The 13,730-nt window shown below is 62.8% G+C and overlaps 1 protein-coding gene and 1 pseudogene across 1 annotated transcript; both read right to left on the reverse strand.

Moving 5' to 3' along the window:
- Window positions 1-440: 440 nt before the first annotated feature.
- Window positions 441-5,538, reverse strand: LOC138098500 (Fc receptor-like protein 4; annotated as a pseudogene).
- A 3,728-nt stretch (window positions 5,539-9,266) lies between these two features.
- On the reverse strand, window positions 9,267-13,415 carry LOC138098501 (Fc receptor-like protein 2). The gene is made up of 11 exons (XM_068995073.1): window positions 13,235-13,415; window positions 12,591-12,611; window positions 12,272-12,502; window positions 11,736-12,008; window positions 11,343-11,618; window positions 10,676-10,945; window positions 10,284-10,586; window positions 10,118-10,204; window positions 9,693-9,714; window positions 9,525-9,604; window positions 9,267-9,442 (listed from the first exon to the last, which is right to left on the reverse strand). The coding sequence occupies exons 1-11, from the start codon at window positions 13,413-13,415 to the stop codon at window positions 9,327-9,329; spliced, it is 1,860 nt and encodes a 619-aa protein (XP_068851174.1). The 3' UTR covers window positions 9,267-9,326.
- Window positions 13,416-13,730: the final 315 nt, after the last annotated feature.

The raw sequence follows: 13,730 nt of genomic DNA on the forward strand, positions 1-13,730 counted from the left end.
GTGTGGTTTCCATCCCGGGGGGTTGGGACACTTTGGGTTTGTTGATTTTGAGAGAAAACCTATTTCACACTTCTCCATTCTCACTCATCCCCTGCAGGAGCTGAGGCGGCAAGAGCAGCTTGGGAATGGAGCCCCAGGCAGGAAGCAGCTCCCAAACTCCTCCGTGCAGCCAGTGGCCATCCAAGTGTGGGGCCAGGCCACGCCACAGCCCCACTGCGCAGGGATGGGCATTGGCCAGCCCTGCTCTGGCCAGCCCCAGGGGCAGCCAGCACGAGGGTCCCCCCACCCCCTGGGCTTTGACTCTCGCAGCTTTAGAGCTGCTGCAAGGTGAGAATTGTGTGGGGGAAAAGGCGTGGCTGTGGTTTGCTCAGCGCTGCGAGAAGCACAAAAGCCAAGGGGAGCCCAAGCAGTGGCTCTGCGAGGGCCTTGTATGGTTTGCAGAGCAGGGCTGGCTGGAAACCGCCCCTGCAGGGGCAGCTGCGAGGGAAGCAGCCCGGAAATGCAGCAATGGATCATTTTGTCCCTCTGCCCAAGGCACTGAGGGAGCCCCAAAACTCAGGCAAATCCCACAAGGATCTGCTCAGCACCCTGAGCGGGACCCTCCTCCTTCCTGCCTTGCCGTGGGCGGGCGCTGCCCGGATGCCCCGCACCCACCAAAGCCGCTCTCTCACTGCCCTCCGCAGGCAGACAGGGAGAGAAAGTTTTTAGTAGAAGCAGGAAATTGGAGTATCCCGTTCCTAAAGCAGGAGAGAGCTGAACAAAGAAACACCATTTCTCCCAGTTTCAGCAAAAAGCTGCATTTTGGGCCCAGCAGAAGTCAGTCGGATCCTCCAGTGTCCCCCAGTGCCCTCAGTGTCCCAGCACGTTCCCGTGGATGTCAGTGGGTGCCCGCGGTCGCCCGTGGGGTCCCGGCAGCTCCGCGTAGGTCCCTTGGGTATCCTGGTGCGGAGCGGTGCGGGTGGGCCCTGCAGGAGACCCTGGCTGTGGCATCTGTGTGACACCCCCCGTGGGTGACGTGTCCCTGTGTGTGTCCCACCCCGTACTCACCCTGCGTCTGCTTTGTCCTTGTGACGTGAGTGTACAGCACCTCCCCCTCCTCTGGGGGGGCCGGGGGCTGCGGGGGAGCCCTGCAGGGATGGGGGGATGTGTGAGAGGGGATGGAAGGTCTTGGGGGCTGCGTAAAACAGGGGGGTCATGTCTGGAGCCCCCCACTCACCTTTCCTGGTGCTTCCTGGAGGCTGCAAAGGAAAGGGGTGGGGGTGACTGTGGGGTCCCCAAGGCTGTGACGACCCTCGGGAATCCTGAAGTCCTACAGGGCTCTCAATTCCCCCAAGGAACTCCCAGCATTCCTGGAGCCCCCCAGAAGTCCTGAACCACACCAGTGCCCCATGTCCTAATGCCCCCAGAGCCCCAAGGCTGGCAGGGATGGGCACCCTCCAAACTGCCCCAGGATTCCTGAAAGAACCCCCAGCATCCCTGCACGACCCTCCAACACCACCCCAAATCCTTGAGGACCTCAAGCAAATGTCACTGGGGATTCAGCGCTGGCCACGTCAGGGGCTGTGGGTGCTGCCCCATCATCCCCACATTCTTGGTGGCCTCCCAGCTCCCCAGGGCCTCTGTTGGTCCCATTGTCACCCACCCAGGTGGTGCCACCGGTGCCAGCCCACAATGACACCCACGAGCAGAACCAGGAACAGGAGGGAGCCGGCAACCCCTGCGGCCACTGCTGGGGACAGAGGGGGACACATCAGGGTCAGCTGTCACTGCGGGGGTGCTGCAATCCCAATGACCCCGAGTGACCCCACCTGTGTTCCTGTGTCCCTGCGGAGTCACCGTCAGTGCCAGCTCGGGGCTGAGCGCCCGGAACACGCGGTGCCCGTCCTGTCCCAGCTGGTTGGTGGCCACGCACTGGTAGGTGCCGGAATGTCCCACATGGACGTCCCCGAGCTCCAGGAGGGGACCCTGGGCCACCTCGCGGCCGTTGTGCAGCCAGGTGAAGGTGACAATGGCTGAGCCCACCTGCACCGAGCAGCGCAGGGTCACGGGGTCACCTGTGCGCACCGGCTGTGCCAAGGCACCGGGGCTGATGGTGGCATTGGCCACGGGCACTGCGGGGACACAGACGGGGCTGGCACCTGGCCAGGAGGGATGGGGATGTGGTGGGTGTGGTCACCCCATTCCTGAGGGTCCCGCTCACCCAGGACGGTGACATTCAGGGGGACACTCTCAGCCACGCTGTCCCCATTGCTGGCCCTGCACTGGTAGTGGCCGCTGTCATTGTCCCCAACGTGGCGCAGCTCCAGGATGGGGCCGGTGCCCAGAGGTGCCCACGGGCCCCCCCGGTGCCAGGAGAAGGACAGGGGACCTGTCCCTGTGGCCACCGTGCAGCTCAGCACCAGGCGTTCCCCCAGTGCCACCTGTCCCCCATGGCTGCGCTGACTGGACACCCCTGAAAGCAGGACCCCTGCAGGAGGGGCAGAAAGGGAATGGGGGACCCGCGAGGGTGGGGGACACCAGGGGCCAGGAAGGTCTCAAGAAGGGGAGGATCAGGGAGGGTTGGGGGGATCCCAGTGAGGAAGAAGGGGGACAAGATATGGGGGAGACGTTTGAAAGGGGTGGAAAGGACCCCAGGGAGGGATGGGAGATTAAGGGAGGGGAGACCTGGAGAAGGTTGGAGGGAGCCACATGGAAGGTTTTTTAGAGACTGGCATGGATATGAACTATGGACCATGGAGGGATATAAGAGAGGGAGAGGTGAACCTAGGGAGGGGTGAGGGAACCCAATGTGGGATGCAGGAATCAGGGGCTGGGAAGGGAGGTCCCAGGGAGTGAACTGGGAAGACAGGGAGGCACACAGAGGGTTGAGCAGGACTGGGGGACCCGTGGCGGCTATCGGGGCTCCCCACACCCATCCCCACACTCACTGCGCACCGTGACGCGGAGCCGGGCGCTGCTTTTCTGCACAGCCCCCTGCTCGGAGCGCACCTCGCAGCTGTAATTCCCCGAGTGGGAGACCCCCACGGCGGGCAGCAGGAGCTGCGGGGACCCCTGCGGGCCCCCCACCAACCGCCCGTCCCGGTAGAAGAGGTGCAGGAGGGGGGCTCGGGGCTGCAGGGGGCTGGGGGTGCTGAGGCAGCTGAGATTAAAAGGGGGACCCCTCGGTGGGCTCAGGGGGACCCTCCAGCACCGGCACCGGGAACAGCTCTGGGAAGGAGATGGGGTGGGGGCGATCACCCCGAGCCAGCAGGGGACAGGGCGCTGAGGTGTGGATTGTGGGATGCTCACTCTGCAGTGTCAGCAGGGGGATGCGGTGATGCGCAACCTGCTGGGGATGAGAGTGGGGGTATCAGAATATTTGGGGTAGCGGCTGTGGGGGTGCTCACCGTGCACTGTCACAGTCACTGGCACTGACTCCAGCCGGTTGGTTCCTATCTGGCAACTGCAGCGGTAGCGGCCACTGTGGTGCAGCTGCAGCGGGGACAGGGACAGCTCTGTGCCATTGAGGGGCCCACCCAGATCCTTCTCCTTGTGGTAAAATCACACCCCGGTGACTGACTTGTTCTGCCAACGCCGGCAGCGCAGTGTCACCGTGTCCCCCTCCAGCAGCGCCCACGCCGGCACCTGCAGCACCAGCCGGTCTGGGGGACAGGAGGGTCCCATTGCACTGAGGGGCTCGAGAAAGGTCCGAGGTGGGTCCCCACGGCACCAGGGGACGTCTGGGGGCAGTCTCCATTGCACGGGAGGATCCCAGGAACACCAGGGGTAACCCCATGGCACCGTGTCGCCCTGTGGGTCCCATTACACTGGGATGCACTGGGATGCAATGAGATGCACTGGGATGTCCATGTATGCAGGGGACAGGCGCTTGACACATGAGGGGTGTGAAGCCACCCATGGAGTGGAGCCCACCCAGACCCACTGAGGACCACCCTGATCATTTGTGATTCCCCCTCACCATTTAGGACGCGCAAGGGGGGGCTGCGCCCGGTTCCAGGTCTGTCACACTGGTAGGTGCCACTCTCGGTGACAACAAATCGGTCGGGTCCCTGCAGCTGCCAGCGCTGCCCGTCCTTGTACCAAGTGGTGGCACCGGCGGTGCCTGAGCCCTGGCAGGTCAGTGTCACCCGGTCCCACAGCACCGGCGGCGTCCAGGGGGGCTCCACGAGGAGCTGGGTGGTCTGGGCGCCTGCAGGTGACAGGGGACACCAGCCTGCCAGGGCCAGTGCAGGATGGGGACAGCGGGGGGGGGACGTAGCATCCCCCCGAGGACTCACCAGCGAGGCCGAGGGTCTGGGCTGGAAGGGAGAAGGGACAGGGCTGGGTGGGGGTGGCAGCACGGGGACAGCGGCACCCGGGGCACGGAGTATGGGGCTGTCCCCAAACTATCCCCATGGGGTCACTGGTATAGCACGGAGGTCTTGAGGACAGGGACACCTCTGTCACCCTGGGCTGAGGCAGGACATGGGGACACTGTGGACACCCCATGCTTGGATAAGTCATCTCCACCCACCCCACAGCACCTGTCCCCACAGCCACATCCCCACGTCCCTCTGCCCATGATCCCATCCCAATGGCACCTGGCCCCGTGGCCCATCCTGATGGTGCTTGGCCCTTGTCCCTGTCCCTGCATCCCTGTCCCCCTGGCCCTGTCCCCACAGCTGCCCCAGCCCCAAGGTTCCTTTTGCTACATCCCACTCCCTCCATTCCTGTCCCCCTGTTCCTGTGCCCCCCCCATTCCTGTCCCCACAGCCACCCCACAACTCCGGTCACATTTAAGGGTTCCATGCCCATGCTCGGCTCTGCTGCCCTTGGGGACCTCAGGGCACCGTGCAGACCCCCTGTGCCCCCTCCCCACCGCTCTCTGCCTCACCAGGGCCCATCCTCAGAGCGTCAGGCCCGTGCCCAGGGCACTCACCCCACAGGAGCAGCGCCACCTTCCCGGCCATCCCGGTGTCCCCAGCCACCCAGCCTGGCTGTCACACGCTGCCGGGGCCACCTGTCCCCTGGGTGGCGGGCAGGAAGCGAGGTCACGTCTTGTCCCCACGTGTTGGTGGCCCTTGGTGGGGGCAGGGTGTTGCAGGGTGGAGACACAGCAGGGGACAGGCTGGGGACAGGGTGGGACATGGTGTTCCCAGGAGTGGGGGGCTCAGGGCATGTGGGGATCTCAGGATGGGTGTCCCAGGGGAATGGGGAGAGAGGGGAAGTGACAGGGAGTGGCTGTCTGGGGAATGGGGGTCCCCGTGTGTCGGGGGGTGTCCAGGATGGCGGTCCTGAGGGAATGGGGGGGAAAGGGGATGGGGGGAAGGGGATGGAGATGCTGGGCAACAGGAGACCCAGGATGGGCTTCCTAGAAAAGGGGGCACAGGGAATGGGGCTCCCACAGTCAGGTTCCCAGGAGAATGGGGGTCCCAGGGATGGGCAGTGGCTGGGGGGGCTCGTGGGTCGCAGCTCCTTCACAGGTTTCCTCAGATTTTGGGGACCCAAACTTAGGGCCCAGCACAGCCCCCCCAGGGCGCTCATTACCAGGGGCGGCATCACAGGGGGGTCCTGAGTAGCTCCGGTCCTGAGTCCCCCCCACCCTTTGGCTTTTTCCTCTTTATTTCTGTTTTGTCCTTCATTTCCTCACCTTTGTGCCACGCTGCCTCACCCCCCAGTGTGCGGCTCAGGGATCCTGGGGAGCTCCTGAGCAGGGAACGGGTTGGGGGGACCCTGTGCAGGGGGAATAGGGGGTGGGGGGGCGCAGAGAGGGGTGGGGGGGCAGTGGAGGATGGGGGTGTCCGGCTGTGCCCCCCAACACTTTCACTTTCTCTCTTGGGCAGCAGAAGGAAGAGGCCGTTTGTGCTGAGAGTCAGACGGGGGACGGGTTCTGACCTGGGGGGGCACATCCAGAGGGGTCCTGTCCTGGGGTATGTCCCTGTTCTGGGGTGAAACATCCTGGGGGATCCTGTCCCAGGGCTGCCTCATCCCAGCCAGGGAGGTCCTGTCCAGGGGGATGGTGGTGCTGGGGGGGGTCTCTGGACACATTCCTGGCAGAGGGGGGGTCCCTCACCCAGTGGTGGCACATCCTGGGGACCCCTGTCCTGGAAGGGCCCTGCCGGCTCCCACTGTCCCTGCTTGGGCTCTGTGACCTCTGCAGGGCACAAATTTGGAGGTGCCCTGTCCCTTCTATGTCCCTTGTCCTTGATGGTCCCCTCCAATCTGGGAGCCCCCAATCCCCCTTTGGGATCCCCCAAGGTGCAGCCCCTCTTCCCCATCCTGCATCCCCCTATGACCCTTCTGTGGGTGAGAAGCCCCACGGGGTGCCAGTGGGGGTGACAGGGGGTGGGTGTCAGTCGGGGAGGGCACAGACCCCGCCACAACCTCCCACAGCCACCCCAAGCCCCCAGCCCTGGCAGGGTCTCAGCGCTGGGAACCAGGAAATGGATGAGACCCTGCAGATGAAACGCTCGTGACACTCCTGGCTGTGCCCCGCTCTGGCCACAACACCTGAGGACCAACCTCCCCCTCTGCCTCAACACCCGCATGGAAAAATGGAGCTTTTATCCTTCTGGAAATGGCTGATTTGGCCAAAAATTGATACCACACCACTGAGACACCGCAAATGTGGGGGGGCTGAAGCTGTTGTGGGGCTGCCCCCCCCTCCTGCTCCCACAGCCCCCCGTGTGGTTTCCGTTCTGGGGGTGGGACACTTTGGGTTTATTGGTTTTGGGAGAAAACCTATTTCACATTCTCCATTCTTGCTCATCCCCCGCAGGATCTGAGGCGGCAAGAGCAGCTTGGGAATGGAGCCCCAGGCAGGAAGCAGCTCCCAAACTCCTCCGTGCAGCCAGTGGCCATCCAAGTGTGGGGCCAGGCCACACCACAGCCCCACTGCACAGGGATGGGCATTGGCCAGCCCTGCTCTGGCCAGCCCCAGGGACAGCCAGGACCTGAGGGTCCCCCCCGCCCCCTGGGCTTTGATTCTCTCAGCTTTAGAGCTGCTGCAAGGTGAGAATTGTGTGGGGGAAAAGGCGTGGCTGTGGTTTGCTCAGCCCTGCGAGAAGCACAAAAGCCAAGGGGAGCCCAAGCAGTGGCTCTGCGAGGGCCTTGGGCGGTTTGCAGAGCAGGGCTGGCTGGAAACCGCCCCTGCAGGGGCAGCTGCGAGGGAAGCAGCCCGGAAATGCAGCAATGGATCATTTTGTCCCTCTGCCCAAGTGTCATAGATTAGCAAGCGATGTCCCGGAAGCAATGTCCTTGCCAAGGGGTGCTTACAGCTTCCTTTGTGACCTAACAGAACTTATCCGCTGGCCAATTTGATTGTGGACAATTCTTTAAGCCACTTTAAGTTGTGACCACCTCTGTGATCCACACTTAAGAATAGACAAACCCCCCACGTCTCTCTCTCTCTCGTTTCCGGTGCTGGGACAGGTGGCTGCAGGTCCCATGTGGGGGCCAGCGGGCCAGGCCAAGGCCATCCTGAAGCCATGGCCCTGTTCCAGCCGTGGAACCCCCCCACTGCCTTGCTGTGGACAGCCGGAGCGGCTCAGCTCTTTTCCCCTCTCCACTGTGATAAGCAAAATTCCAGCTGCAAGGCTGAGGTGAGATTAACCCTTTTATTGCTGTGAAGAGCTGAAAACCTGAGGGAAGCGAGAGAGGAAATGCTTAAAGCTGAAATTCTGTTGTGAAGCTATGCTATATCAGAGTATCCCGTTGTAATTTCATGAAGATATGGGGGGTGGAGTGTTCAACTTGTAAGCAAAAGCACCTGCGCTGAGATAGGCAGATGCTGAAGTGTGGGGTATGCCCAGCCCCTGCCCTGGAGGGATCTCTGCTGAGATAAGAGATTTCACAATCACCCAGCAGGACTCCCTGGAAAGGCAACCACTTCTTTGGTCACGGCGAGAAAAGACAGACCCACAATCCTTTAGGAGACCCTATGCAGATCCTTTGTAACCCATTGGCCTTCACCCATCCCCTGTATCCCTATAAAAGCAAGCCCTCTGCCCCTGTGGAGAGAGTGCTCTCATCCCTGGCTTTCCCCTTTGCCGGAGGGGACCAACAATAAAGCTATCTTCCGTGTGGAACCAGCCACATGAGCCTCTCATCTCTCTCTCTGGTCTGGCTTGGCCTGGAGGCTGCCCTGCAGAGCTGAGCTGGAATCACGAGCTGATAATCACTGAAGAGCTGACAGCCTCTGCAAGGGCCCTCCTGCCAGCAGCTGAGGGAAGATACTGGGCCTTGGGAAGGCGATTCCTTTCGAGACCATCTCCCTGGACCGGTCACCTCTTCCTGGGTCAGAGCCACTGAAGCCGTCACCAGCTGTAATACTGATGCAGCTGTAATTTCATGAGAAGTTTGGACAGGGAGAGATGAACCAGATGAGGACTTTTGCTCCAAATGGGAAAGGAGAAAACCTCAGTTCCTAGAGATGCTCCCAAAGATAGTCCTAACCATGAAGATGAGGAGGACCCTTTGCTCGCAGTGAAGGAGGAGGGCCGCTGTTCTTAGAGATGAAATGCTCCCCGAGATGGGTGAAGAGAACTTTTGTTTCTGAACAGCTCAACCTTAAAATTGTACCCCAAAAACTTCAAGAGTGGACCCTCAAAAGCAGTTGTGGGAAAAGCTGCAAGTTGGGGAAGGGACTCACATGCGAGCAGAGAGACTCCTCGTCCTAAATGGACTGAACAATATTTGGAAGCGGGTGTCTGTCTCACTTGTGATAATCTTTTCATAGCACGAGCAAGAAGAGACTTCTCTTTCTAAATGGACTGAACACGGTTATTGTGGAAGTGATAAACAGACTGAACATCTGAAGGGTTGTCTTTTTACATTGTCAGTGGGAGAAGGGAGGAAGGAGGGGGGAGGAGGAGAGTTCTGAAGGTGGTATAATTTTTTTTTCCTTCTTTTAGGTCTGTTAATAAACTTCTTTATATTCTTTCAAGTTTGGTGCCTGCTTTGCATTTCTCCTAATTCTTATCTCACAGAAGATAAACAGTAATGAGTATTTTGGACCAAACCACTACACCAAGGGACTGAGGGAGCCCCAAAACTCAGGCAAATCCCACAAGGATCTGCTCAGCACCCTGAGTGGGACCCTCCTCCTTCCTGCCTTGCCGTGGGCTGGCGCTGCCTGGATGCCCTGCACCCACCAAAGCCACTCCCTCACTGCCCTCCGCAGCTGGATGCGGAGAGAAAGTTTTTAGTAGAAGCAGGAAATTGGAGAATCCCGTTCCAAAAGCAGGAGACAGCTGAACAAAGAAACACCATTTCTCCCAGTTTCAGCAAAAAGCTGCATTTTGGGCCCAGCAGAAGTCAGTCGGGTCCTCCAGTGTCCCCCAGTGCCCTCAGTGTCCCAGCACGTTCCCGTAGATGTCAGTGGGTGCCCGCGGTCGCCCGTGGGGTCCTGGCAGCTCCGCGTAGGTCACTTGGGTATCCTGGGGCGGAGCGGTGCGGGTGGGCCCTGCAGGAGACCCTGGCTGTGGCATCTGTGTGACACCCCCCGTGGGTGACGTGTCCCTGTGTGTGTCCCACCCCGTACTCACCCTGCGTCCGCTTTGTCCTCGTGACGTGGGTGTACAGCACCTCCCCCTCCTCTGGGGGGGCCGGGGGCTGCGGGGGAGCCCTGCAGGGATGGGGGGATGTGTGAGAGGGGATGGGAGGTCTTGGGGGCTGGATAAAACCGGGGGTCATGTCTGGAGCCCCCCACTCACCTTTCCTGGTGCTTCCTGGAGGCTGCAAAGGAAAGGGGTGGGGTGAGTGTGGGGTCCCCAAGGCCGTGACCACCCTCGGGAATCCTGAACTCCCACAGGCTCTCAATTTCCCCAAGGAACTCCCAGCATTCCTGGAGCCTCCCAGAAGCCCTGAACCACACCAGTGCCCCTGGCCCTGATGCCCCCAGGGCCCCAAGGCTGGCCGGGATGGGCACCCTCCAAACTGCCCCAGGATTCCTGAAAGAACCCCCAGCATCCCATGCATGACCCTCCTACACCACCCCAAATCCTTGAGGACCTGGAGCAAAGGTCACTGGGGACTCAGCACTGCCCAAGTCAGGGACTGTCGGTGCTGCCCCATCATCCCCACATTCTCGGTGGCCTCCCAGCTCCCCAGGGCCCCTGTCGGCCCCATTGTCACCCACCCAGGCAGTGCCACCGGCGCCAGCCCACAATGACACCCACGAGCAGAACCAGGAACAGGAGGGACCCGGCAACTCCTGCGGCCACTGCTGGGGACAGAGGGGGACACATCAGGGTCAGCTGCCATGCCGGGGGTACTGCAATCCCAATGACACCGAGTGACCCCACCTGTGTCCCAGTGTCCCCGCGGTGTCACCGTCAGTGCCAGCTCGGGGCTGAGTGCCCGGAACACGCGGTGCCCGTCCTGTCCCAGCTGGTTGGTGGCCACGCACTGGTAGGTGCCGGAATGTCCCACATGGACGTCCCTGAGCTCCAGGAGGGGACCCCGGGCCACCTCGCGGCCGTTGTGCAACCAGGTGAAGGTGACAGGGGCTGAGCCCACCTGCACCGAGCAGCGCAGGGTCACGGGGTCACCTGCACACACCGGCTGTGCCAGGGCACCGGGGCTGATGGTGGCATTGGCCACGGGCACTGTGGGGACACAGACGGGGCTGGCACCTGTCCAGGAGGGATGGGGATGTGGTGGGTGGGGTCAGCCCATTCCTGAGGGTCCTGCTCACCCAGGACGGTGACATTCAGGGGGACACTCTCGGCCACGCTGTCCCCATTGCTGGCCCGGCACTGGTAGTGGCCGCTGTCATTGTCCCCAACGTGGCGCAGCTCCAGGCGGGAGCCGGTGCCCAGCAGTGCCCACGAGTCCCCCCGGTGCCAGGAGAAGGACAGGGGACCTGTCCCTGTGGCCACCGCGCAGCTCAGCACCAGGCGGTCCCCCATTGCCACCTGTCCCCCAGGGGGCTGCGCTGACACGGACACCCCCGAGAGCGGGACCCCTGCAAGAAGGGGACACCAGGGGACAGTGAAGGAACCGGGGAGGGTGGCAGAGGGACACGGGGACCCCTGTGAGGAAGAGGGGGCACGGAGCCTGGGAGTGGCTTGGAAATGGTGGGAAGGGACCCCAAGGAAGGATGGGGGAGTTTAGAGAGGGCACACCTGGAGAGGGATGGGGAGGACACCAGGGCGGGACGGGGACCCAGAAGAGGAGGGTGTGACCTTGGGACCAGGAGGGAGCTCATAGAGGGCAGGAGGGGGGAGCCGGTGATGGATGGGGGACCTGGGGAAGGAAGTGGGAAGGGATGAGAGGACACTGGGCAGGCATCATGTGTCCCAGGCAGGACTGGGGGACCCGTGGCAGCTGTCGGGGCTCCCCGCGCCCATCCCCGCACTCACTGCGCACCGTGACGCGGAGCCGGGCGCTGCTCTTCCGCACGGCCCCCTGCTCGGAGCGCACCTCGCAGCTGTAATTCCCCGAGTGGGAGACCCCCACAGCGGGCAGCAGGAGCTGCGGGGACCCCTGCGGGCCCCCCACCAACCGCCCATCCTGGTAGAAGAGGTGCAGAAGGAGGGCTCGGGGCCGCAGGGGGCTGTGGGTGCTGAGGCAGCTGAAATTCAGGGGGGACCCCTCGGTGGGCTTGGGGGGACCCTCCAGCAGCTGCACGTGAAGAGCTCTGGGAAGGAGGTGGGGTGCGGGCAGCGTGACCCCGAGCCTGCTGTGAAGGGGCTGTGGGGGTGCTGAGGTGTGGGGGTGTCGGGGCATCAGGGTGGTGGCTGTGGGGTGCTCACCGTGCACTGTCACTGTCACTGGTGCTGACTCCGAGTCCTTCCACCATTGTGACACCTCAGAATACACTGAGCCCCTGCAGCGGTAGTGGCCACTGTCCTGCAGCCACAGGGGGGACAGGGACAGCTCGGTCCCACCGTGGAAACTCTGCAGTTGTTTCTCCTCACGGTAGAAGGACACCCAGGTCACCGGATTGTCCTGCCAGCCTCGGCAGCGCAGTGTCACCGTGTCCCCCTCCAGCAGCACCCGTGCTGTCACCTGCAGCACCAGCAAGTCTGGGGAACAGGAGGGTCTGGTCAAACCATAGGGATCTGTGGGGTCCCAATGGCATCGTGACACCCCGATTGGGTCACACCCAGCGCACCAGGGGTCCCCAATTCCAACATGTAGCTCGGCTCACACTGGGATGGTCTGGGATGTCCCCGTGTGCTGGGGACGGGCTCTCGTCACACCAGGAAGGTGACCGATGGAGCAGAGCCCACCCAGAGCCCTTGGGGACCTCACGGGTGCCAGGCTGGGGACACCCAGCCCCCCTTACCATCTAAGACGCTCACGGGAGGGCTCAGCCCGGTGCCAGGTCTGTCACACTGGTAGGTGCCACTCTCGGTGACAACGAATCGGTCGGGTCCCTGCAGCTGCCAGCGCTGCCCGTCCTTGTACCAGGTGGTGGCACCGGCAGTGCCCGAGCCCTGGCAGGTCAGTGTCACCCGGTCCCACAGCACCGGCGGTGTCCAGGGGGGCTGCACGAGGAGCTGGGTGGTCTGGGTGCCTGTGGGTGACAGGGGACACCAGCCTGCCAGGGCCAGCGCGGGATGGGGACAGCGGGGTGGGGACGTGGCATCCCCCCGAGGACTCACCAGCGAGGCCGAGGGTCTGGGCTGAAAGGGAGAAGGGACAGGGCTGGGTGGGGGTGGCACCGCAGGGACAGCGGCACCCAGGGCACGGAGTGTGGGGCTGTCCCCAAACTGTCCCCACGGGGTCACCGGTTTAGCACGGAGGTCTTGAGGACAGGGACACCTCTGTCACCCTGGGCTGAGGCAGGACATGGGGACACTGTGGAAACCCCATGCTTGGACAAGTCACCTCCACCCACACCACAGCACCTGTCCCCACGGCCACATCCCCACGGCCCTCTGCCCATGATCCCATCCCAATGGCACCTGGCCCCTTGGCCCATCCTGATGGTGCTTGGCCCTTGTCCCTGTCCCTGCATCCCTGTCCCCCTGGCCCTGTCCCCACAGCTGCCCCAGCCCCAAGGTTCCTTTTGCTACATCCCACTCCCTCCATTCCTGTTCCCCTGGTCCTGTCCCCACAGCCACCTCACGACTCCGGTCACATTTAAGGGCTCCATGCCCATGCTCGGGCTCTGCTGCCCTTGGGGACCTCAGGGCACCCCGCAGCCCCCCTGTGCCCCCTCCCCACCGCTCTCTGCCTCACCAGGGCTCATCCCCGGAGCGTCAGGCCCGTGCCCGGGGCACTCACCCCACAGGAGCAGCATCACCTTCCCGGCCATCCCGGTGTCCCCGGCCACCCAGGCTGGCTGTCACACGCTGCCGGGGCCGCCTGTCCCCTGTGTGGCGGGCAGGAAGCGATGTCACGTCTCGTCCCCACGTGTTGGTGGCCCTTGATGGGGGCAGGGTGGGGGCAGGGTGGAGCCACAGCAGGGGACAGGCTGGGGACATGGTGGGACATGGTGTTCCCAGGAGTGGGGGGCTCAGGGCATGTGGGGATCTCAGGATGGGTGCCCCAGATGAATGGGGAGAGAGGGGAAGTCACAGGGAGTGACTGTCTGGAAAATGGGGGTCCCCATGTGTCAGGGGATCCCTGGGATGGGATCCTGAGGGAATGGGGAGAAAGGGGATGGAGGGAAGAGGATGGAGATGCTGGTCAACCGGAGACCCAGGATGGGGCTCCGAGAAAAGGGGACACAGGGAATGGGGCTCCCACGGCCGGGTTCCCAGGGGAATGGGTTCCCAGAGATGGGCAGTGCCTGGGGG

The sequence above is a fragment of the Aphelocoma coerulescens genome, chromosome 25, assembly GCF_041296385.1.
Source record: "Aphelocoma coerulescens isolate FSJ_1873_10779 chromosome 25, UR_Acoe_1.0, whole genome shotgun sequence".
Classification (NCBI taxonomy): domain Eukaryota; kingdom Metazoa; phylum Chordata; class Aves; order Passeriformes; family Corvidae; genus Aphelocoma; species Aphelocoma coerulescens.